The sequence below is a fragment of the Rhagoletis pomonella genome, unplaced genomic scaffold (assembly GCF_013731165.1).
Source record: "Rhagoletis pomonella isolate Grant_MI unplaced genomic scaffold, Rhpom_1.0 Rhpom_scaffold_02286, whole genome shotgun sequence".
NCBI lineage: Eukaryota > Metazoa > Arthropoda > Insecta > Diptera > Tephritidae > Rhagoletis > Rhagoletis pomonella.
This window is the reverse complement of record NW_023460840.1, coordinates 1-27207: the sequence shown is the minus strand read 5'-3', so window position 1 is coordinate 27207 and position 27207 is coordinate 1. Positions and strand designations below refer to the sequence as shown.

General features: G+C 41.0%; 1 protein-coding gene across 1 annotated transcript; it reads right to left on the bottom strand.

Annotated features, from left to right (window-relative positions):
• Positions 1-5798: 5798 nt before the first annotated feature.
• Positions 5799-23836, bottom strand: LOC118753274 (PHD finger protein rhinoceros-like). The gene is made up of 7 exons (XM_036488149.1): positions 23452-23836; positions 22540-23380; positions 22249-22443; positions 21957-22173; positions 21365-21554; positions 20685-21241; positions 5799-16642 (listed from the first exon to the last, which is right to left on the bottom strand). Exons 2-7 carry the CDS (start codon positions 23007-23009, stop codon positions 6101-6103), a joined length of 12171 nt encoding a protein of 4056 aa, XP_036344042.1. The 5' UTR covers positions 23010-23380; positions 23452-23836; the 3' UTR covers positions 5799-6100.
• Between the last annotated feature and the right edge of the window lie 3371 nt (positions 23837-27207).

The following is a 27207-nucleotide window of genomic DNA, read 5'->3' as shown; positions in this document are numbered from 1 at the left end:
CTGAAATTTTAAGAAAAAGTAATTCCTTGGGTTTTATTCATACGGCCCAGTGTCAAGAGTTACTTAAATTTAAAAAAAAAACGATATAACTCTAATCAAAATTGAGATAATTTCATAAAATCATTTTCGAAATTTGTCTTTTTATAAACGAGCTTAACTATTAAAAATTTACTTTTCTCGATTTCTTTTTCTTCTTCTTCTTGTTTGGCGCTGTAACCGCCTAAGCGATTTTGTTTTGATTTCAACAAAGCACGCCAGTCATTTCTCTTCTCTTTCTCTGCGGAGTTTTACTGTTATTTCGAAGGCGCGAAGCCAGCCAAAACATTCATCAAGCTTCCTCAAATTCGTGGAACGTATAGATATTTCCACAAATCGTTTTCCAAAATTTCAATTAGAGAACGTCCAAATTATTCGTCTGTATTTAATCCAATACCTTCAGAATTTTCTCCATGCTGCGCTTTGTCCGGATTCTCGTGGCGGTACTAATGCTACACTGTTTGCATTTTCCTTTTGCCTTTCTAACGGCAAGCTTGGTTGTGTGCGTGTGAATACTAACCGTACCTAAATGGATGTGATCTTATCTCCACAGTTATTCAACATCTAAGAGGACCAAAAGATAGTGCTCACAAAGATTTTATAAGAGAACTTTTTTATTGTTTGCTCTCTATGAGTTTTACATACACTGGCGGTCAAAACTGGAACTGGAATAATTTGGGAAATTTCCTAAATTCTGTATAATGTGTGAAAGTTTGATTTATATGGTTTTGTTTAAGGGGCATGAACAATATGTTATTAAAAAAATAACAAAAAAAAAAGCGTTGGGTTGATAAAGATTCTAAATATTAAAAAAACAAACATGTATCCAGTTTTAACCGCCAGTGTATATTCGATAGTGAATGCGCTTCATTGGTTTAACACGGCATCCGTGATCGAATGAATCCCGGTTCGATATTTTATTTTGAGATTACGGCACTCAATAACGAGTTAGCATTGTACGTTCAAGTTGTACTACAAAAAAAAAAAAACTTTGTTTTTTTATTCGATTCGAAGCGGGTAATCATTCGATAACGAAAGCCGCAATAAGGGCCCAGAAGTTAATACTACACGAAAAATACAAACCTTGCGAGCTAACAGTGTCCAGTTGAGAGCGAGTCAACCAAATTCATTTAGTAGATGATCAGCCATTTAGCGTTGTGATGAAAAAAAAATTGTAAATGTGATTGACCTCGTAGTATTTCTTAAAATATAAACAGAAACACTCTACAACAGTCGCAATAAGCATACATACACATCTGAATAGGTACATATCTACTACAGATGAGCACGGGACTAAATATTTAATCCCGCCCATCCCGATGTTTTTTCAAAATTGTGCCGCGGGTCCCATTGCTCCCGAAATATATCACTAGAAAAATTTACATGTCTTTCAAATGAATTTTAAATAATAAAAAAATAATGAAAGATGTAACATCTTCCGATCATTTTGTTTTGCTTTGCTGTTCGTTTTCATCTCAATAAAACATAGGAAAGTGCATATTTCGTTCAACGTTTTTAAGGAAAATTTTCTGATTATCGGGAGTGTCGAGAAAGGATTTTGGTCCCGTCCGGCCCGCAAAATTTGTACAGATCTTTCCGATGGAGGGTATCGGCCGTTTTGAAATCAGTACCGTGGGATCCGCAGGTCCCGCTATCACGCGCCCATCTCTGGTATCTACTACATATCGTCACCTGAAATGCAAAAAGACGTAACAACATAATCAGGCCGTAACAACATAATCAGGCCAATTCTTAATACTCGCGGCGTGTTTCTCCCGAGAAAGAAATCCCCCAATAACGAAATTGCTCCGTCAGTTAAAATTTTATCAGAGAAAAATCAGGGAGGCAGTAGCGCCGGTAGCGATCGAATAAAACTCGATTTAAAATTTCATTTCAAGTAACTGGCGATCATAAACTTTGCAAAACAACCAACCCCAAAAAATTGCAATCAAATTTAAGTAAGGCAAAAAATAATTCTTTGCTACGTTATCCAAGTTTTTACAGGCGCCTTGACGCCTTAAAACATTAGGGCTGTTCAGCATGTTGTGGAAATAGTCTCGGATTCGCAGTTGGAATTGCATTTGCAAATTTTATTGTTGTGAATTTAATAATTTAACGAATATGCAAATGCAAGAGTATATGCACAAGATCCTGAAGAGCCCTATTATTTCGCTGGTGTTGTCAAGAATCCCTTGCGACCACGTGCGACAGTTTTGCAAGGGATGTCCTTTTTATTGTTCCGAGTGAATTTTTCTGCATTTACGATAACTGAAATTTGAGCTAAACTGTTTCTTAATAAGGCACCGCACCCCCAGGCTGTCGTACTCTATACTACATCATGTTTTTTTTTTTTTATATAACAAGTGCAATTTACAAAAACTGGCGTTGATTTTTTGAAAGTCTGTTGCTAACGGTCTCCCGCATTTGATTTCATAAGAAATTCATGCCTATGTGGAAAAAAGTGCAAAAATCCGTCTCAAAAAAAAATCTCGAAAATTAACGCGATTTTGTAGGCGGTTGGAACTTGCAATTCATTAGACTAAAATTGAATAAGCTTCAAAACTGCGTACTGCATACTGCAACTGAATAAAAAGTTGAAAATTTAGTTGAGATTTTTTTGGAATTTTTGTGAATTTTATACAAAGTGTGAAACTTTGATTTATATGGTTTATATTATAGAATGAACTATATTTTCATAAATAAATAATGCAAAATATGGTTCATGAAAATAATTGTGAATATTATATTAGGACCAGAACCAAATGGAGACTTTCATATGTCGCCTAGTGTATGTGTGTATGGTGTATCTGGACTAGAGATGGGCAAGCCCGCGGGTACGGGCTGGCAAATTTGAATTCGGGACGTGTATAGGTGTGCAGTGAAATTCCAACAAAACACGAAAAAGAACCAAAGATCCCGAAAAATTTTATGGACAAAAAAAGACTAGGTAAAAAACAAAAAACCATTTCGCGTCTTGAATTTGCCAATTTTAGAGTTTCGCCAACGGGCAAATGATTTGAAAATGCTGCAAGTTGTAGGTTGCAGGTAAGAAAGTACTGAACTTCTATGCAGCTAGTAAGCGGGTATTTTCGTTATCGGGCCAAATACATAACAGAAGGCTTACCAAACGTCCATTTACCAAATCATCCGTGCCTAATCGGTCTCATTGATTTTTTCTACGTGCGTGTTCAAGCGCGTTTTCTAATATTTTTTCTTCACTCGTGCCGGAAAAATTAAGCTCGCTACCATCTCTTAAGTGGACCTCCTCAGAACCCTTGAATAATTTCTTAAGTGTACATATGTAGAATGAATAGTAAATCTGTTACCAAAAATCATTTTTTTTTTGGTTAAATATTTCATTTAAATTGCTCCACGATGCCCCTTCGCTTTAGCCCACAAATGTATTAAGTATGGCACGCAAGTATCTTCAATTGAAAGTGTTTATTAATTTTGGAATATGTTTATTCTTAATATTTTAATTGCTTGTTTTACTTAAACATTAATTAGTTTCAGTTAATCAATTAATTAAATTTAATATAGTAATTATAATAATCATAATAATCATCATCGTCATCTCCATCTCTATCATCATAATCATCATCATCAACGTCATTATCAAGTTGCTATTTTTTTATTTTTTTTTTGTTTAAAACTAATTTATGCGATGCCATTTGCATACTTTAATTTGTATTAATATATATATGTATGTATATCATAACTTTTCTTTCAGTTTTTACTGCGGGTTTTTTTTGGCATTTTATAATTTAATTCTCAACTGCATTAACATTAACTTTTTACTTATTTCTTTATGTAATTATGCTAAGTTTTCATGTAATGTATGTATGTAGTATATGTGTATGTAGGTTTTTGTTTTTCGTTTTTTATTCTTTATTATTTACTGGTTTTTCTCTTGCCGGTTATAAGTTTTTTATTTATATCTGTATAATAATTATTAATAATTTTCACTTATAACTCTTAAACAAATCAAATTTAGCAATTGAAAATAGAAATCAAAAAACACACTAATGTTGCCACTCTGAATTCATACCTTACATATCTACAAATTGGGAGGTGTGTACACATCATACAAACGTCATACTCACTGTTACGTCTAATTTCTTTTGCTTTCTTTAATAATTATACTTTTTTTTTTGGTTTTTATTTTATTTTTTATTTTTTACTAATTTCTAAAGTATGATTTCTTTGTTCTAGACTAATACGACGGCGACTTTTATTTAACAATATTTTTTTCTAAGTATACATATTTATAATATTTTACAAATATTTTTCTGTTGTATATATATATGTATGTATGTATGTTGGTATATATTACAACTGCGGATCTAAATGTCATTTAGTAAAAAAAAACACTATGGGAGCGTATTTGGACCCAAAATATACATACATATATGGTGTTTAAAATTTTTTTTGTTCTAAAAAATCGATGGTGAAATGTGGTTGTCCCCACGAAATTATTCTACAAGTAAAACATTAGTGTAAATTGCGCGGTATAAACATGTGTATATACATATGTATATTCTTTTAGTTTATCACAACGAAATAAAAACAACTAAAATCTAATAAAAACCTGCATTGGAATCTACATAGTTACGTACCGAAAAAAAAATTTAACCGCCTCAGTCAAATAAAATTTTTTGTTTTCAGTCTAATCTAGAGTTTTTACGCGACTTACGAGCCTATTTCCCAAAGTTTACTATGCACAAATAAATTTAAGGATACAAATTTTTGTTACGAATATGTACATATGTAAGCAGTGCGCGCTTCCACTCCGCAACGCCTGGGTTCAAGCCCTGGTCAAAGCAACATCGCAAAAAATATAGAAAAAGGTTTTTTCTTAACAGCGGTCGTCCCTCGGCAGGCAATGGCAAACCTCCGAGTGTATTTCTGCCATGAAAAACAGCTTCTCATAAAAATACAATCGCCGTTCGGAGTCGGCGTAAAACTGTAGGTCCCTTCGCTTTGTGTTACAACATCAAGGCGCACGCCACAAATCGGAGGAGAAGCTCGGCCAAACACTAACATATGTGTAAGCGCCAATCTATTATTATATGTACATACACACGAGAAAGGCAATTTTTTTTTTTTTGTTAGAATTTTTCAAATGTGATAAAACATTTTTTATATCGTTTTATAAATGCATACATACATATATGTATATACAATGCATACTACTCAGTTGTTACTGTGTAAAAAGTATGTATGTATGTGTAAGTTGGTGCTGGACTTTCAACTAAATTATTTATAACAAAATATGGACATATACATAATATACAAGTTTTAATGTGCAATGTTTTTCTTTTGGAGGAATAACACGCCACGGAACATTTCAATACAAAGTAAATTTTCCCTCTTTACAAAATAAAGCATGCACAAGGCTCATTTTTTGCAATTAATTGTTCAATAAATATAAAAATAATTTTCTAATAAAATAATTCAACCTAAAAATATACTTAGTATTAATATTAATAGTTTACATTTTTTGTCGCTTAAAGATGGACATTATTATAAGAATTCCTCTCGTTTACGACAAATATCAGTATCTTTCTTAAAGCATTTGTATTCTACGAAAACAAAGAAACTTTAGGGATTTTATTTACTATTTTTTGTTTTTTGTTTTTTTGTTTTTTCAATACCAAACGGCTAGGCGGTGTGGTGTCCCAATCAGGTATATGGTTAAAGACAAAAATTTAAAACAATAAAAATAAAATTCATAACTCAAATTTATCCCACAAAATAAAACAATGCGTTGAAAATTTTAAAAAATTTACGCCTTGCGCGTCTGTCCTACTGGAGCGATAAAAATATTAAAACATGTACCGATAATTTTAAAACTGTACAATGCTCCAACGCTAAATCTGTACGATTCCATAGACTACTAATGATTTTTCTGCCCATCGTCTTCAAATAATCTCGCTCGATCCTTTGCACATGCGCCCCCACTCCGTTCATCTACATACTACATACTATCTAATTACATATGTACTTATCATTTTGGCGCCCACTGCAGCCGCGAACGGCTAAGCGGAGACCAATTTCGTGATTATCATCTGACTTCACAGTCTTTGTTTAATGGAAGTAAACCACTGTTGCTGTTATTGTTGTTATTATTAGTATTATTATTGTGACTATTACTGCTACTATTGTTGTTGTTGTTGCTGTTACTGTTGTTTGCCGTATTGTGCGCACTATTTAAGCTGCCACCACTTATGCTACTACCGCTGGCGCTGGCACCACTACTACTGCTGCTAGCACTATGGCTATGGCTGTGGCTGTGGCTGTTACTGTTGCCACTGCTGTGCTCATTACAATTAACCGTTAGTGGCGCTATTGGCGCAAAGGCACTACCCAAATTGCCAGCTTCGCCGCCGATGCCTGTACTCACCGACAAAGGCTCGACCAGTGAGCTTGCAGTATTAGAATCGTGTACATCGACTCCCTTGCAAGTGTCGATCACCAGACGTGGCGATGGTGTGCTGGCCTCTTTCGGCGTCGACGCAAGCGGATCGGTTTCATCGCGATTACTCGTGTCACCACCAACATTAGTGGCGGTGCCAAAACTATTTAGCATGGCGACAACGCTCGGTGTCGTTCGTTCGCAATTGTAATTGGCGGAGTCGTCACCGGTTAGCTCACTAACAGCTTTAGTCGTAGGCGTAGTGTGTGCTGACGAAAAGGTTGCTGTAGCCAATGGTGTAATGTTCGTGTTTCCACTGGGCGTTGAAGCGGGTGTTGTTGTTGGTGTAGAAGTGGATGTCGGCGTACGCTTCTCCTTTTTCTTTTTACTGCCAATAACATAACCGTCACCATCAGAGGCTCGCGCCAACTTTAAACGTATGGGTGCGGTGGTTATTGGTGGTGTTGCTGTTGTTTCCTCGGAGGCGGGTCGCTCTGTCACCTCCGGTACATCAGATTTTCTCTTGCCGAAGCGTATAATAAGCTTAGGCGCTTCGCCAGGTGACGCACTCGCCATATTTTCAACAACAGTTGCTGTTGCCGGAGACATTAGCTTCTCCTTATTGCGTCGTTTTTCCTTCTTGTCTTTCTTCGGTTTGGAAGACTTTGGTTTCTTTGTTGGTGGCACTACCGAAGTATCTAGCACGCTACCACCACCACCGCGTCGTGTGCGTTCTTCATCATCCTCTCCGAAATCTTGCATAATTATTTTGCGATAGTTCATCGATTCGCGGCGGTAGTCCTCGAACGTGTGTGGCGTGTAATTTGAAGTCAACCGCTTTTTAGGCGGACAGGCTACCATGCGGCGTGACATATCGTATTGATAGCTATTATCGAATGTGGAATTTCCACTTATCGTTGTTGCACTGACGCTGCCATCAGCCAGTCCTCGTATTTTGATCTTCAATTTCGGGGTAGGCTCATCCTCAGAGCCCTCAACAGTTTTGCTACGTCCACGTCGCTTGCCTGCACTCGATGCTGCACCCGTTTTGGCACCACGCTCATCCGTGCTGCCCGACGAACAAGCGCTACGTCGACGCCCGTCATTACCCAAGCCTGTGCCAATATCGGTGAGATCACTAGAGGCGTCCATTGAGCGTAGTTCACGGCTGGAATTTTTCTTTGAACGTTTCGAGCTTCCTCCCAGGCCCAACTCGCTGCCGTATTCCTCTAGTGTGCCGCCCAGCGCATCGCCTTTTCGTAAACTCTCCACAGTATTTGTCAATCCCACCTCGGTAGGTGGTAGTCCTCCAGAGGAATCATCCATATGCGTGTCCTTTTGTACAACATAGAGGCTGAGCAACTCTTTTTTGCGCATGCGTCGGGAATTCATGCCGCCACTACTGCTATTGCCACCGCCACCAACTGATGCGCCGCCAACTACATTTGCGGAAATCTGACCATGCATTGACACAGCCGTTTGCACAATTCCGACAGCCGCCTGCGTTACGTTGGTAGTGTTTACACTCATCGATGTGCTTGATGCGATGTAGTTGTAGCTGTTGTCTCGGCAAGCAAGTGGTCCCTTGATCTTCAACTTGAGCTGATTGCGAGAGTCGGAAAGTGAAGCTTTAGTTGCAAGTGTTGTATCCGAGTCGATTGATACCTCCTCAGATGTAGTCTCCATCGAGGTCTGCAAGTCAGCCGGCATTACCAGGTCAGATATAACGGACGTTGAGCAGGCATTCGATAGACCACTAGCTGTTACTTCGCTCAGCGTTGCCGTGGCGCTCGAATTTCCTATTAAGCTTGTCGCTGACACATTTGCACTACTTGGCGGAGCCGACGTATTGCCACTCGGCGTTAATTGCTTTGTGGAAATCGTTGATCCAGTTGCACGTAGAGCGGACTGGAACTCCTTTTCATCCTCTTCATCGAATTCAGGTAGTGTTTGCTCAGCTGCGCCGGAATCGAAATCGCTGAGTAAATTGTTATTGTAGGTCTCTTGCGATGCCGATGCCTCGTACACATTGTACGTTCGCATATCCACCGGACCCGGCAACACCGGCTGCACAATGGAATGTAATAGAGATTGCTGAGTATTGGAGTGGTCGCAACTGGTGTTGGTGTTCGATTTAAGCGCCTCTGCTAAATGTGATGTATTGCGACCGCCGCTGCCGCTATTATTGCAGTTCACCAAGCCGCTCGCTGTAGCAGAGTTCGTTACGCCGGCGCCAGCACCGCGCACCTTGCAACTGCCATATGCAGATGGGCTGGTATATTTTTGTGTGTCGGATGACGCCTGTTGATGAGGATGCGACATGGTCGCTTGCTGATTGCAACGGGCATCAAAGGAGCGTCGACGATCGCGCAGCGATTGCAAATTTTCGACGCCCGGTGCGGTAAGATCCTCATCGTAGTTGAACTCGAACGGCGTGCCTACCAAATTGTTGACGTAGTGAGCATTGCCGTCATGCTGCATCTGCGGGGGCAAAGGTATGACAGCATTAGCAGCGCTGCTGCCACGTCCTCGACCTCGACCACGACCACGGCCACGTGAACCAACGCCGGTACCGCGTGGCGCACGTTGACGCGGCTTGCCCGCCAACGTATGCGTCATGGGATCATATTTAGGTGGTGGCGGGGGAGGTTTCTGCGGAATGTTTGTGAATTCGGTAAGTGCTTGTTGCTGTTGTTGCGGCTGTTGTTGTTGCTGCTGTAATTGTAGCTGTTTACTCAGCAGCTCCATTTGACGCGGAGATTTGCCAGGTGATTTGTGCTGCACCTGAGGCGACTTGTGTGAGTTGCGAGGAGTTTGTTGTTGCTGCTGATTGTAACGCGTCGATGAACGCTTCGAAGGCGATTCTTTTGTGGGTGATGTATTTTGGGACGTTTGTCCCTGGAGCTGTGGCTGCTGCTGACTCGCGGCCGGCACGGGCATTATCATTTGGCTGTATAAGCCAGCCGCCGCTGCACCATTATCGGATGGCACACTCATGCCGTATTGCGCAGCTTGCGTTTGCTGCTGCTGCTGCTGCGGCACAGCCGACTGTTGCGCGTGCATGGCATGCTGATGTTGATGCGGCGAATGATGGTCTAGCAATGATGTACCGCCTGGTGTGCCAACAATGGACGCCGTCAAAGCCAGATTGTGTGTGGAAGATGTAAAAGCAGCACCTCCATACTGTGTTTGCGGCGTTGTGCCGGCGATAGCGGTGTTGGCACCCACCGAATTAGGATCGCTGGTGCGCACCCCATACAGTCCCACATCACTTGACGGCTGCTGTTGTTGTTGTACAGAAGCTGTAGACATGGGTACATTAGCGCTCAAACTAGTTGATGTGGGATACATCGTGCCCACGCCAGAATTGGGGACAAAAGGCATTTGGTTCATGACCGGCATGGTGGCTGGAGTATTGTGGAAAAGGCTTACAGAGCCGCCGTTATATTGGTTATTACCTTGATTTGGCGTTGTTTGTTGTTGCTGCTGCTGCTGTTGTTGTTGTGAAGTGGTATGTGTGGGCGTTGTCTGCTGTTGATTATAGCCCTGATTATAGCTTATAAGTGAATCAATGCCGTTAACCAGCGGCGATTGCTGCTGCGTCTGCTGCGGCTGTTGACTATGTGTAAACGGCATGTCGTATGAGTCGACCCTATTAAAGTAACCTTTGTTGCAATTTTGTGCGGCCGTTTGTTGTTGCATTCCCGTTGCTTGTGCACCAATTGCATTGTTGACCAAATCCTTTGACTGAAGAAGAGACGTTTGCGGTTGTTGTTGCTGCTGCTGTTGTTGCATGGAATGTCCCACTTGTTGTAGGTGCTGCTGTTGCTGCTGTTGTTGCATTTCCATTGCACTTGCCTGATCATTCGATTCCGACACTGAGCTTGGCGACGAGGAGCGTCTTGCTGCAATCATTTCATTCTCATTCCAAAGGCGGGTGGCGGGTAGCCCGTATGGCGACTGCATTCGGGTGTTCTCATCATAGTCGCAATCGACCGCTAATTTGTTATTGTTGCCCCCAACGCGCCTAGTTGTCCTAGTAAAGTCAATATTATCTTTGGCCGCTAAGTCTACAAAATCAGGCGTTCCAGGCACCGCATTAACACTTCCTCCTCCAGTGTTCGGCAACTTATTGAAACTGCTAACACCACTGCCTTTGCTATTTGACTTTTTGGATAGTTCCTTTTCTAGGAACGATGTAATTTCAGCAACATCCGGAGGCTGTGGCTGTGGCTGTGTTTGACTTGTTTGTGCCTGTACGTAGTTCGCTCCTTGTTGTTGCTGCTGCTGTTGCAGTGGCGATATCGGCACGTTGCAGATGTCAGCCGCAACATTTTTCTCCATGAAGCCTAGCACTGGCTCAGTGTATGTCAACGCACCGATGTTGTTATTGCTGTTGCTACTATTTACCATATTGCTGTTTGAGGAAGCATTTATTGCACCCATAGTAGTATTAGAGTTGGGCGGGGTATTAGGCGTTGTAACTGCCGTATGCGACGTTCGGCTGAATGCATTAGATGTTGGCGTTACCGTCACAGCCGGAACACCTAGAGTGCCGCCATCTTTTATTTCGCCAATAGTTTGCTGTTCATGAGGTAGCAACGTTCCGCCGCTACCTTTACTACCTTGACTAACAAAGAGGCAATTGCTGGCTTCAGCTGCGGCCGCCGCCGCTGCTGCTGCTGCTGCTGCGGCATTTTCTTTCTGCACGTGAATAATGTCTTCTGGATCAGCTGCATTATGGAATGGAAATACTGATGGTATGGCTGGCGTTGGAGGAGGCTTTAGCAAATCCGGTTCTTTTGGCTCATCGGCGCGTATGCGTTTCTTGCGCAGTTTTTCAACCAAAGTACGCGTTGCCAGGAAACTATCTTCCTCGGTTAGTTCTTTGGTTGTCGCACTCAAAAGACTCAGACCATCCGCCGGCTCATCCAGTACCGAATCAGCATTCACAGTCGCCGAGAATGAAGATGCAGCACTGAGCAAAGCATTAGCGAAGGCATTCTGTTGTTGCTGCCGTTGCTTTTGGTTTACATTATCCTCCATGTCGAGTATTGTGTCCACAATGGGTTGATGTCGGCTATTACTGCTATTCAAATCAGTTATGTTCATAGCGCCCTGCGAATTTTCGTCCATATTGTTTTGAGATTCGTGCAATGAAATGTTAAGCGGAGTTGGGGGTACGCTAATGCAACCACTTTCGTGATTTGCTTTTTGTAGCGGCGTTCCACCAGATATGTCTACCACAAGCGCCGGCGAAGACGATGGTGAGGCAGGCGTTTGTGGTACCGATGAAGTGTGTGCAATTTGTGTAGCTAAGTCAATTTGGTGTTGCTGCTCCTGTGACTGTGGTTGCGTTTGCTGAGTTGTGGGTTGTAGTGAAGCTTGCTGTTGCTGCTGCTGTTGTTTGAGTCGGTCGCTACCTGTTGAGTTTGAATTTGAATCCAATTCGATAATCTCCGGCGGTTCAGGTGCTATAACTGCCACAGCAGGTGATGAAGAAGACGCTGAGTATTTGCTAGCGTTTGCTGCAATTTTGCGTTCCTCTTCAAGTTCTCGCAGCAACTCCATCTCGTTGAGTAGGTGCTGCGTGTGATGTGTGTGTTCCTCTTCGGGTGACAGTGGTGGACTTCCAGGTCGCGTTCGGCGATGCCTTCGATGTAGTCGTCGCCTTCTGCGTCCACCTTGGGAGGGGCTTTGTTCATCTGACTCATTAGAAAGCTCATCGTCCGACACCGAAGATACTGGTGATGGAGGCGAAGCTGGCATGGGCGCTGCCGGTGGTCGTTCATCTATATCCTCCAAGTCACAAATCTTACTTGACGGCAAAGTGGTATGGGTAGGAGCCGTTGTTAGCTCTTCATCAATATCCATTGGTACTTCACCGCTTTCGTTTTTCGTGTCAATAATAATTTTTGGATGCTCAGGTGGTCTGACGGCCACAACTTCGACGGCTGGCAAAATGGGAGTAGGCGATCTTTCTTTGACACCCACTTTCTCACCAATAATGTTAGTTGGTAATAGAGACACCGGTAGAGTAGTTGCAACAGGATCGACCACATTGATCAGCGAACTTCTGCTCGCCTCTTGTTCCAATTTATTCAAGAGTTTGTCCAAGGAGCCTTGATTTTTGTTTTGATTTTTAGTATTTCCCTGCTGGATCGTGGAGTTTGAGCTATTAGAGTTACTGTTGGAAACCTTACGCTGTGTTATTTCTTCGGTTAAGGTTAATACAGTTTTATTCTTTTCACTATCGCTCTCAGACATGCGATCCGAAGTTGAAGACACAGACTGCGCAAGGGGTGCGGGCTTCGGAGATTTCGGTTGGATCTTTTGCTCCAATTTCTTATCTGTGTCTGCAGTTGATTGTGCTAAATGCGGCGGTGAGGATGGCCCTGACTTCGAGCGACGCATTGCCCGGGTACGCATCGAATTAGGCTGTGTTTGTGTTTGTGTTGGAGCTGGTACTTCCTCATCATCGTCTACAACAATAGCTGCATCAGCTAAAGTTTGCTTGACTGTCGCTGACTTCTTTACCTTGTCATCCAAGGACAATTTACGCTTGGTCAATTTCTGTTGTTTGTTATCTGATACGGGCTCATCAGGCGTGACTAAGTTACCACTGCTGCTACTAGTGTTACTGATATTACGTCGCAATGGCTTTTGAGGAGTGCTCTTAGGCGACTTGGTTGCGGAGGTTGCACCTTGAGCGGTGTTAATTGTGGAGGAGTTCTGTCGCGTCACAACCGGTGGCTTATCAATCGACTTACGCGGGGAGCGTTTATTGGCCGCTGTTGCACGTGTAAGACGCTCTTCCTCCTCAGCAACCTCGCTCTCGGCATCACTGGAATCACTACTACTGCCGCTGTCACTACTACCGCCTGAAGATGATGAGCTGGTGCTGCCGTCTGTGCCAGAACTAGATGAATCAGACAACTCTGCTGTCACTACTGTTTTCTTTGTCGGCGTTTGCTGTTGCTGTATTGTTTCAACAGAGGTGTCTTTAGAGCGACGTCTGCTGCTTGTGGGTGTCTTGGACACAGGTGTTATAGTTTCTTTTGCAGTGCTAGTAGTACTCTCCCGCATTGACATACGTCGCATGGGTGGCAAGCGCGTACTACGACCGTCTGGTGTCCTTAACTTGCTTTCCTTTTCACTGCGTTCCGAACGTTCCTTATCATCGGTTATTGCCTCACTTGCAGCAGGAGGTTTGCCACTACTCTTAAGTTGTTCAGCTGCTTTTTTAGCGGCCTGCCTCTGAGGCACGTATGCCACTAGAATGTTATTCGCTCTTATGTCATTTTGTTTGGGCGGTGTTGACACACTGGACTTGACGGTATCAACCGTCGTATGATCCGTAGAAAGGCGCGTGCTTCTGTCTGAACTTGTGGATAGGGACTTTGCACTAAGCTGTTCCACAGTACGGCATACATTCTTGTCATCCTTTCGTGCGCGGTTTGGCGAGCTGAAATTGATTTTGGAAATTTGCTCGCCGTCTTTTTGCCCTGATATGGATCTAGAAATGGTTTCAGGGTCACGCGCCTTAGGAGGACGGCCACGTTTTCCAGTTCCAGTTCCGCGCTCCCTCTCTTTATCTTTCTCCTTTTCTTTATTTCTTTCCTTCTCTTTCTCCTTTTCTTTTTCTTTATCTTTCTCCTTTTCTTTTACTTCGGATTCAGGAGGCTTTAGCCCAGCACCAGTAAGAGATTTTTCTTTTGTACGCAGTTTTTCCGACTTATCTTCATTCTTCATGCCAGTCTCCTTTCCCCTTGACCTCTCCAATTCTTTATCTGAGCGCTGATCTTTGGGCTTTTCTGTTATTTCCGAAGATAATGTATTGGCCATACCGGGCACTGCTCCGGCGGCAGTAGTGTAAATGCCAGTCGAACGCATATTTTCGGATGCCTTCTTGGCTGCCTGCCGCTGAGGCACGACCAACAAATCTGCCGTTAGCTTATTCTGTCGCTCAATAGCCGCCGCACTTGCCTTCTTTCCTCTACTCGGTACCTCGGCTGCTGCCTTACTGTGTCCGCTTGACACCACTTTTTGTTCCGATTTCCGCTCTAGTGTGCGATGTGCGCTTGCAGACTTAGACGGTGGCTCCTTCTTACCGCGGCTGCTCAAGCCTGTTGAAGACTGTTGTTGTTGTTGCAGAGTAAATTCTTTAAGTGCCGCCTTCGTGCGTATTGTTTGTTGATTTTGTGAGTCGCTTACATTACTTTCTACAGCTCGTTCATCTTTATCGGCTTCGCCGCCGGAAAGACTTTCAGAATCTGAGTATATTTGCTGCACCGCCTTTGTTGTGCGTCCTGTCAAAGTCGATGATTGGGCTGCTGTTGACACAGTTGCTGCACCACTTGCTAGATTGGAGTTTCTATCAGCACCCTTTAGTGGCAACAGCTCCTCACTTTCATCGCTCGATGTACTCTCAGAGCCCTTCTCCTGTTGCAATTGTTTGGCCATCTGTGAAAGGAAGTCTCGTCCACGATTTCCTGTTGTTGTTGTTGATCCTGTTGTTGCTGCTGTTTGTGCCCCTGGTGCTGGCATTGCTGATTCTGCTGCTGTAGTTGTTGTGCTGAGGGTAGTAGATTTCTTCGGACTAATATTGTTTTGTTTTGTTGACTTAGATTGCTGTTGCTGTTGTTGGTGTTTGGCAGGTACTGATCGGATATCCTGTTCGTCATCACTGGAGCTGGACAACACAGTTGTTGCGGTAGCATCTCCTCGTCCCGCTCCGGTGACAGCGGTGCTGTTGCTGCCACTTTTTCTTCTCTGTTTCTGTCGCAGTTCCACAGATCGCGCATAAGTTTGCTTCTTTTGATTCTGATGCGCAGCTGTCGCAGTCCCAGTTGATGCGGTGACTGATTTGGCTGGTGAGACTTTACGTGAAGCGGCTGCTGCCTTTGCTCTGACGGATTGTGCGCCGCTTCCTGCACTGGATGTTGATGCAGATGAGCTTGAGCCAGAGTCTGATTCATCATCGGAGCCAGTACTGCCCGAATCGGTTGACGTTCCTTCTTCCTCCGATGACGAGTCATCATCACCGGAGGACGAACTCCCTGACGAATTGTTATTAGACGACTGGCAACTGGCATCGGAGTATTTTGCTGATGCTTTAGTTGTGCTTTTTCTCTCACTAACATTGCTACTTTTGGTACTGCGAGAACGCGATTCCGCTGCCGACGATTTGATATTCGTCGCCGAATGACCGGATGTACTTGCTTTGGAAACTGAAGCACGATTTTTCTCCGGCACAGCTGTAGTCAATCCGGATACACTTGCAGCTGCCGAACTGCCAGCGGCGCCGATTGAACTGCGACGACTAGAATTTACCTGCTTTTCATTACTCGCTACTGTTACCGCAGTCGGCGCTACCGAACTAGTCGTTTGCGTAATTGCTATTGCACCATTGTTTACTTTCTTATTTGGCGAGAGCTTATTACTATTACTACTACTACTTGCCGCACCCGCACCCGCAATCGATGCAGGTGCAGTGGTTGAGTTTGCACTCGCGGTTGCATTGCTTGTCGCTGCAGCTGAGGCAGAAGATTGTGTAGTTTTTCGTTTTGTCGGTGATGTGGATGTGCGCGCACCAGCACCCCTCCCTGCTCCCCTACTTCCCTTCACGCTACCTAAAAGCTTCTCTAAAATAAAGTTAATATTTTGATATTGTGCTGGAATACTTTCATTGCTATTCGATGAATAAAACCTATCGTACAGCGTTGGGCCATCATTAGCATAAATAACAGCATTTTTGAAGCTATCATCAACGTTAACATCTAGCGCCGTACGGGGCACATTCGAAACACCACTACCACTACCACTACCCTCCCGCAAATTTTCATCGCTAAGCACTGAAATTTGCTTATAAAATACCTGTTCGCGCAGCTTAAAAAGTGATCTGGAAAGCTTTTCGCGTCTACTAACCATATAGCAAAGATTTCTTACACGCTCCAAGTCTTGCCGTAAGTGCACCACCAATTTGTGGTTCTCCAGATCTTGTTGTTCTTGCTTTCGTGCTATCATCTCGACGTCCTCCGACTTGGGTGGAATCAAAGCGCGGTTATGACGAGATTTGCGTTTCAACTTCCAGTAATTGTAAATGGATTCGATGGCATCATCATCGACATCGAACAAATGGCAACTGATGTCCTTAATGTTCACGTGTTTATCGAATTCCGCCTCAACTTCCTGTTAGCAGAAAATAATAGAGAACAAAAAAATAGTTAAATATACATATCATTCTTAAATGCTAAAAATATTAAACTTAACTTGCTAGTAAGAACTCGCAAAAAGTATTGGCTCGTGACCATAGTCGTAAATTTAGTGAAGATCTAAAATTTTAGTCAGTTTTTTGTTTTGAACTCATTTTACCTAGGACGCACGGTGCGTAATTTGGATGATTTAGGGTAAGGAAAACCTTAAGGCCCAGAATTTTGACTCCAGAAAAATTTTGTTTTGCGTTATGTATTTCTAATAGACTGTATAATTTGGGTTTAAAGAATGTACGGTCTGGTTTATTTTTAACCAACTTCAAAAAATGAGGAGGTTATCAGTTCTTCGGAGGATATATATATATATTTTTTTTTGTATGTTACCGCATAACTTTGGACCACGTTAACCGATTTCGATAATTGGAAAGGTGGTACCTCAAGGGTGGTTCCATACTAATTTTTTTTTAGATCCGAAAATTGGATCGTGAAGAAATTAACGATAATCTTAAATTTTTATATGAGAACTGAAGTCGGTTTGGTTTTCTGCTTAAAAATTACTTGTTTCAATGTATATTGTTTGGATATGCAGGAATATTTTTCCAAAAAAATTACACGTTAGGTGGCGCCGGGGACGAAATATTTTGAAATTCCGTTTTATGGACGGACTTCGTTAACATTTTTGACATATATTAGATACATAAAAAGAGATATATTTGATTTTTAATATCTTCTCGCATTCAAAATCTTATCGCAGAGAAATTTTTGTACGTCGACATTTCATCGCATACCATTTCAGTGTGAATATGTTGCTTGTGTTGAATAAATGTTTCGAAAATTTAATTTTTTTTGCTTGGTTGTCCTTTAATAGCATTCCTCCGAATTACACCACTTCTTTCTTAAGACGGACTTCACATGTCTTTACGCCTGTTCCAGAAAGTTTGGCACTGTTGTTTTTCTTGCCGTCACGGCATCAGCAATCTGCGGTTTTTTTATCCTTACACCCGCATCCTTCGCTACCACCACGAACTCGACATTTAACCATATTTGGAAAAGTTCTCTTTTAAAAAAAAAAAAATTTTTAAATGAGAAAAATCCTAAATTCTCGTCACCAAAAATACACAAAATACACACCATAGTTTGACTTTAAATCTACTCTTTTTAATTGTGCAATTTTGTGCAAATTCTTACTGTTGCCCTAGATATACAGATGATAGATTAAAAACTCTGATTGATACACGCTGATACACAATTGAGGGATTCACAATGGTGTCGTAAGTGTCGTATTGTTGTATGTCGTAAACCTTAAACGCTTAAATAAATGTTTAGAGAACCTGAAACCACAACCAGCTATTTTTTAACACTGCGAAAATTCATAATATGACTTTTATGGTTCTTTGCGAATCCCCGTAATATATTTTTAGGAGTTTAAAGTTTACGACATACAACAATACGACACTTACGGCACCGTTGTGAATACCCCAAATGTATGTTTATGCTTATATAAAAAAATAAATCCCACATACATATGATTTAAATCTAAAAGAGCGCAGTTGACATGTAAGGATGAAGTTTAAAAATTTTAAATCATGTGTTTAATTAATTAAAATGCGTAAAATACCCAAGACTGCAATCTCGTTTGGAAATGAGACGGATACGAACCACTGGTTGATAAAGGTCAGAAAAATGGTGATTATCGTTCGTCAAAACGTGCATGTTTGTACAAACTCAGCATTCTTCCAGGTGATCTTCAAACAATCGGGGACTGATTTTCTCTTCCAAATGATATGGACATAGGTATATCGTATCTTGCCAACTTCCATTATCGATTTTCCTACCCTTAAATCGCAAAAAATTACGCACTATGCGACGCCAATATTATACATAGGTACATTTTAGTAATTAAAAAGTTTAAAAGTTTACGGGGACGAAAAGTTTCTCGTCCAAAACCTCTGCGCAGGTAAAGCTATATTTTTTAATTTACCAGTACTACAAAAATGTAGTTTCAATATATTTTATCATTAATTCTTAACCGTTGAATGCTCGCGCCGCCAATGACATTTGTAAAGGTCAAGCGTTGTTTTCTAAAACTGTAAAACTCGAATGAATGTTACTTCTTCGCTTAGTTTATGTTTAAATTTCAAATGTTTGTACTTAAAATAATTTCAAACTCAGTAGTGGTTAGCAGTGCGCACGACCTTTCCGCAGGACCTGGGTTCGAGCCCAGTTTACGACAACATAAAAAAAAACATAAACAGGTTTTTCTAATAGCGGTCGCCGATCGGCAGGCAATGAATGGCAAACCTCCGAGTATTTTCTGCCATGAAAAATACATAGCTTCTCATGAAAATTCAATCGCGTTCCGGGTCGGCATAAAGCTGTAGGTCCGTCCCCTTTGTGTGACAAATTCAAGGCGCACGCCACAAATCGGAGCAGAAGCTCGGCCAAACACTAACATATTGTGTAAGCGCCAATCTATTGTTATTAATTGCAAAACAAAAGCTTTTTTAATATAATAGTGAAAACTCTCTGAAAAATACCAAAGCATTTAGAAAATTAGAAGTGTACAAGTCATTTCAGTCTCAAAAAATTTTGTCTTAAAAAATTTAGTCTTCAAAAAAATACCCCAAAAAGTCCCCAAAAACATTTAAAGTCTCAAAAAAAAATCGGCATCCGAAAAGTTTCAGTAAAATCAGTGTCCAAAAATTCCGGGGTCCAAAAAATTCAGTCTCATCCCAAATATTGTGAAATACGCGAAAAAGTCCAAAGCGTCTTATATAATGAAACTCCTAAAAATTCCGAGAAACAACACGAAATTCTGAAAAACCACAAAAGGTCCGACAAATTCTAAAGAAATACCGAAAAATTAAAAAAAAAAAAAACAATAAACGCGAAGAGTCCCGAAAAAAATCCAATAAAACAAACTCGGAAAATTTAGAAGTCGGAAATCCCAAAGGTCTCGAAACATAAAACACTATGAATACTGGAAAGTCTCGAAATAATGCTGGAAGGATTTGAAAAGTCCCGAAAAGTTCAGTAAAACGGATTCCAAAAAAATCTCAGTAAATCGCAGGGAAATTCCCACAAGTCCTGAAAAACTACAAAGGTCTGAAAAAATCCAAAGAATTACCAAAGCGTTCCGTAAAATAAACTACAAATAATCCCAAAAAATAATCACGGAGGATTCCGATGTCACGAAACAATACCCAAATAAATCTCAAAGGTTTTGAAAAGTAAGCCAATTAGAATCCTGAAAAATTCCGGGAAAATACCGGCAAGTCCTGAAAAACTACAAAACAAAAGGTCTAAAAAATTGCAAATTATCGAAAAATCACGAAATCATGAATCGCGAACTGTCCCGAAAAAAACCCTAATAAAATCTCGAATAAAAAACCAAATGATCACAAGCAAGCCTTGAATAAAAAAACAAAACGAAAGTTATCGGTTGTCTAAACAAAGAAACAAATTGTCTAATCTATGTATGGATGTCGTAAACTTAATACAAAATATAACCGAACAACTCGATAACCAGGTAGCCGTAATCCAACAAATATTGGCCGTCAGTTCTTGTTCTTTGTTGTGTCAAAAATGCATCACGATATATGTCAAATGTATTTCAAATGATTTTTAAGCGTTTCCACTTTATTTAGCTATTAAAACAAGAAAAGAACTAAAGTAAGGCCTGCGGACACCTTATCATCAAAATTAAGTTTTAACCTCATAGCTGTTCCACGTTTTAGTTATTATTTATTTTTGTCCGAAGACTCTAAATAAAAGCTTTAAATAAAGCCTTTTCGCAATTTTGATTTTTTGGTTTATTAGTTTCTTCCAGCAAACGAGCGAGATTACCAAGAAACATTTTCATGTCTGCTTCCGAAATGGTTTACAATAGGCATGCCCAACGCCGACAGAACTCCATAAGCAAGTGCCCTGCGCTGGCAGAATTCAATAGGCAAGTGCCCCGCGCTGGGCACGGCTGGTTTACAACAATTCACATAATTAAAAACTTCGGAAAAATTTACCTGTAAGCGTTGAGCTCGCGCTTGATTACGCTCCTCCGAAGTCATATCTGATTTTCGACTTTTTCGTCGCCGGCAATCGTCTTCATCATTAGCTGCTCCATGTGTACTATTATGTTTATTTGTGCTACTGCTATGTGCTCCGCTACCATCTTTTTTACCCTTACTAACACTGTGCTTTTGACAATAGGAACGCAGCTTAACACCATCCTCTGCGTTGCCCTCCTCAATAATTGCTCGCATCTCAAGGCCATGTTGAAATGCGCAAGTTACGTGATAAGCGGTTTTACAGGTTTTCACGGAACACTGTATACATGCGCCGACTCGAGCCCGACACAGAATGCATACAAGGCCCCATCGACTCGATGGAATGCTGGAAATCTTGGTAATTGGTTCCATGCGATCTACACAACCAATGCTTACTTCTGGTATCCAGAGTGCACAAGAGACATGTGCCCAATGTTTGCCTGATTTGGTTGATTTCATGGCCCCGCCTTTATTCGGGCAGAGTACACAATCCGGTTTAATACCCATAGAACACGTCCGACAAAGCCACTGACCTGGTAGATATTCATAAATAACATGGAATATTAATATTTTAATCATGCACACAATGTGTTACAAAAAAAATAAGTCATATTAAAACTTATTTAGCATTTTATTTAGTGAGATAAATTACAAACCTGATGGAATCGCTGTAATACCATAGCATGCCTGATGTACGCAAATATTGCAATTATCACAGAATACCATTTCGTTGGCTTCCTCAGAGTCGGGGGACCGGCACACATCGCATATGACATTCTCATCATATTCGATGCCAAGACCCTCCTCATTTTTCAGGATTACCTGTATTTGTTCCCAACACCGTATCTGCAAATTAAATTAATTGAATTTATATTAAAAATTAATAATCATATACATGTACATATCGCTAATTTACTTCAAAAGTGTCATAAAACTCCAATAAGAAAAACTCTAGACAAACAGATTTACAGTTTTTACAATTTACATAACTGTGCCGTTTAATTAAAGTAGCCTAAGTCCATTTAAAGCAACATTTCACTGGGTTCCCAAACAATAATTTAACGTTTGCCATTGTAGTTGAATCTTTAAACGGCACAGATATGTATACTCCAATACAAAAAATACATATTTTGTTGTACCGGTAATTTCTGCAAATTCAACTCAATGTTTGTATGTTTTGGATTATGACACTATTGAATTATATGAGCAATATACAAGTGTGTCAACTTCAAATTTTCAAATGCACACCTCGAGTTCTTCGATAACGCGCTCAAATTGGGTTTCAGTAATGGAAAAAGCACCGTATTGCGCACGATCAGAGTTGAGTAATTCCAGCCATGCTTCATCGACTGGATCAATGTCGTAGGCACATGTATTCTCCGCTTGCGCAACCACATTTGTCAGACAATGTAACTCGCTGGAGTAAGTATCGTCTTTGGTTATACGCAGAAAGCGATTCTTGGGACTACAAACAAATTAAATATGTGTAAATATTTAGTACTTCAATGTGCGAAATTTTGTGAACCAGCTTATATCTTACAGTTTAAAGTCATGCGCAGGCGGCACTATTGGTTCTGACAGCACGTAAACGGTTGGTTCTGGCAAAGAGTCGGGATTTACAGGCACCTGCACGCCCTTCTCCCACTCTTGCTTCCACTGATCATTTACTACGAGATACTCGTAATTAGCCAAAGGCTCCGAATCCGGCAATTTCATTGCGCTTATGAGATCCTTGCTACAATTAAAACATATATATTATTATATTAATTTTAAAATGTATTATTAAAACCTTAGAACTAAAGCTATTTAACTTTGCCACATTCGTACTTACCGATACAGTTCGGCCGGTGCCTCCGTTGAGCTTCGATTGTAAATACTTGAAATCTTAATATCTGCTACTGACCGCGGTTGCCATGCTGCCGCCGAAGAGGAAGATCCTTGGCTGGCTGCTACTTTCGCACTTGTGGCAGCTAATGCTGCCATTTCTTCGGGTACCAAAGCTACCACACTATTTTGCTCATTTTCGGCATTACTATTGCTTATAGAGGAAGAAGCAGTATAAGGCAGGCTTAATGGTACGCTACCCACTATGCTTCCGCAGTGGCTGCCAACATTTGCACCGCCATTGTTGCCATTAAGCCCACTTCCAACTGCAGCGCCACCACTGCCACTACCGCTACCATTGCTTCCACCTCCGCCATTAGGTGGCCGCCCTTTACGCCGTTTTGTCGGCGGAGGCTGTGGTTCAACGTCGAGTCGTTGATGATGTTGATGATTACCGCGTTTACCTCTTTGTGACATCTTTCATTGGTAACAGTTAATTTCTATTCGCTCAATTGAACTCAAGAAAGATGAAATTACCTTACGTTTTACGTATGATAGGAGATAAATTCTTCTGTTTAATGTTGTCACTTTTCACTTGCGCCTTTTTGCCGCATTTAAGCACAACATTAGATTTTTAAGTGGTTTGCTATTTGGTTAAGTGGCTTTTTGTAAATAGTGCAGTTTATGTTTGAGTTTTTTGTTTTTGATTGCTTTATGCACTAACGTAGTTTGCTATCTTTTTAATTGCGATTGGATAAGCCCTATTAGGTATATCTTTGAATGTATTCTGGTTTGCACTTTTATATTATATGTATGTAAGTAAGTGTGTATTTTATTTAGAATCAGACCTGAAAATAAATGGATATTATAAAAATCCTTTATTTGAAGAAACTCTATTAGGATCAACAAGTGTACTTACTACATGCTTAAATCCTTAATTGGCTAACCAAATGATGTGCTGATGCTGCTTTAGTGTCTGCTGGTAATGAGGATGGGTTTTTGGTCTTAATTGAAATAACCCCACACTGCTCCCCACTTTTATCAAAAATGTATATGTCAATATTTTAACGTTGAGATTTGAAATTCTATCCACTTTACGTATGCTCGTACTATGGTGACGGAGAGTTGAATCTCGTGCACGTCGTCGCAAGCGTCGGGAAAACATGGAGCGAGACGCTGCTTCTTGTCCGTGCCCGTGACGCGCCACTTTGCTGATTATAAGACACTACTCCGACCAGGCTAGAGATGTGTATTTAACACGTACCGCCCACTTATACTATGCAAGAAGGCGTTAGTGTTTACTAAGATGCTCAAGGCAATAGTGTTGCTGACTAATGACCATATAAATGGTCAGTTGTAAAAATTATCGTAAGATAATAATTTGCTAGTGTTCAATAAAGTCCACTTTGACGGTATGTTGCAAATAACATTGGGGAAGCTTCAATGCTCACTATAGTTTTTATTGCAACTAATGGGACTAAGTTTGTGCCACTACTGATGAACTTATACTTATTCCGAAACATTGCCTTCCTTTAGAATAGATTCCGCCTTTATTGTGCATCAGTTTTCGCAGTGTGTATTTTGTGTATATTTTCTTTTGTTTTTCAGCTTCCTTGCACTTTAGAAAATACCTCTTATGGGTTTACTTTTTTTCAAACGTCTCGAATTCTCGGTTTCCCTCAAATGGGATATTTCTATTACAAATTGTCTTCAAGATCTGCTTTGTGATTTAACCATTAAACACTTTCTTAGCCGAATAAATAGCATTGAATTTAATAATTTTTTTAGAACACTCTGCGCTTAAATTTTGTGTCTTGCTCTACGTTTTTGCCTTCGCTATTCGTCTTTTGACTGACGGCTATCTCTTACTCACTCTTACCTATTCACTTTCTCATTCTTACTTACAGCACACATGCACGGTTCACCGTTCGATTTCCACTTTACGCACTCTGCTTTGAGGCGCAGCGCACAGAAGATTGCAAAGAAAATCTCAAAGAAGAATCACAATAAGGCGGAGCGCTTAGCCTTCTAATGTGGCTATCCCTTTCATAATTTTTTGACTTATTTTTAAGTAAAATACAATTAAATTAATTATATGCAAATAAATTATTGGTTTACAGTTTTTGTTTTTTCTCCACATATTCGTTTGTCCGTGCCTGCTATTCCCAAATTCGCCGGAAAACTCAACATTATACATCCGAACGCCAACAGATGGCAGCAGTATCACACGGCGAATTCCGCGGAATTGCAAAACTAAATACACTGCAAAACCACATTAAGCGCACTAGTCGTCGCCCACGAAATGATAGTATGCACGTGTGAATGAATGAGATAGTCGTATATGCAGCGATGTCTTTTGGTAAAATTAAATGGTAAATTTTTGCTCGTATCGAGTACATGCAATATATCCACGACATGAAAATAATTTTATATGGAATCTTACAAACGCCATTCAGTTAGGCCACCAAATACGATTATTTTCGCGCAAATTCATTTCTTTTTCCCGTCATTTTTTTCCCCCCCAACTTTACGAGCAAAATGGTTTTCCAACGTCGGTGCCGTTTCCTACTTGTTCCCTTTTTTGCGAATAGCTACCATCGAAAGCCAAGAAAATTAACTTTTGCCGCCGCAATTTCTCGTAGAACACATTTTTACTCACTATACACAAAATTTTTACCATTTTTTAGTGCGCAATGCGCAACTTTACTTTAGTTCATATATTTTGAGATACCTTCTATCAATTTGCACCGTAGAAATTGCTTTTCTTTAATTTCTTTTATATTTACAAGACGTCGTCGCCATTATTAATTTTTCGACACTCCATTTTTACTTCGCCTTAGCCACCTCTTCGCTGCATTTGTCATTGCTGATAGTAGCCGCCAGATGGCTATCGTTACCTACATCAATTTACGTTCATTGTGAATGGAAACTCAAACCTCCATTTTTCCCCACACTTTTAAGGGGTACTCGTCAAAGAAACCACTTTTCTCCCCACACTTTTAAGGGGTACTCTTCGCGGGAACTTCACTTCTTCACACATTTTTAAGGGGCACTCGTCGCGCGTACCGCGTTTCACCTCACATTTTTACAGGGCACACGTCGCGCGAACCGCATTTTCCCCACATTTTTAAGGGGTACTCGCCGCGCTAACCGCGTTTCTCCCATCATTTAAGGAGTACTCGTCGCGAGGGCCGCATTTCTCCCCACATTTTTATGGGGCACTCTTCGCGCGAACTTCATTTCTCCCCTATTTTACAGGTCCCCCTTCAAACACGTCAAGTCTTGAAAGCAATTTTTTTTCGCAAACTCTTTTGTGTTTTCTATTTGCTTCCACGCGCGTCAACTTTCATGGAATTCAAGTCCTTGGTTCTTTAAATGGGAAGCAATGAAAAGATCAAAAGAGACAAGAAAACTTGAAACGAATTGACGGTACGGTACGTGAACCAGATTTCTCCCCACACTTTTAAGGTGTACTCTTCGCACGAACTCCATTTCTCCCCACAATTTTAATTAGTACTCATACGACGAATACTTGTCTTCCCCACATTTTCACCAGTATCAATGCGATGCCTCACAAACTCCGTTCTGCCCCGATTGTTTCCAACCTTGCCGAATATGCTGGAGTATTTAGGGTGAAAATCCATAGCGTTGTGCTGGTATTTTCCTTCCAAACTTTCCATCCATGCATTGATGTCTACCGCAATGTCCTTCTCGCCAAGATCACGGCTCCGTGGCGAAGTTTGTCAATCTTGATGCCTTGGTCAAATAGGAGATCTACCCCAATGGTGACTTCATTCACTATAGACTTGTGTCCGTATTCCCGATTGCGACTTTGCATGTTAGTTCGCCTTAAACTTGTCCTCACTTATTGCTGTCCTCACCTTTTCACCAGTAAATGGCCTCACCTCCTGGAGCGTTTGTCGAAGTGGTTGGACGATTCAACTGCGAATCTCGAAACGAAAACGATCTTTTAGATAATCCCTCTTACCGTCGAATTTATCTGCCTCTCTTTAATTTTCTCTTGTTTCACCACGCATTTCTCTTGTAACTCCGTAAGTAGTACATTGCCACTGACTAATTTCTCGTGAAGCTGTGTACTTTTCACATCTACTTGTAGGGAAATCTCCCACGAGAACTGCGACATCTCATCTCTACTGTACTTCATTGAGCTGTGTTTGCATCATCTGCGGCATGGCAGCCAATAACGTGTTCATGTCTGTACCCCTCGATGAACCTGGAAGCTTTATATTTCTTCAACCTTCGTGGATGTCTCCTGGGTGAATTCTCGTTCTGCGTTATTGTGAAGTGATAAAAATAACCATTTCAAACCGCATTTATTTCCGAACGTGGATAATCATCGGTTTGCCAATTCATTTTTGAGAGGTAGTATGGTCAAATTATAGAACTTCGTCATTTTAAAGCTTTCTCCTATTGGATTTTTTAATGATCACAATTCTGAAACCTATATTTACAATTATGCTTGAATACTTGACGGATTTCCTAAATCCGCTGTGTTAGTTTCACTGTTTAGTTTCTCGCTAGTGCGTTGCCATTTTTCCAAAACCCTTCGCGAATTATGCATAAAGTGGATAATTTTGAATTCATGAATTCTGTCGCCTAAGGGCCAATTTTTCAGTGCACGGCCGTGGTTTAAACTCAGTTCAAACTAAGATCA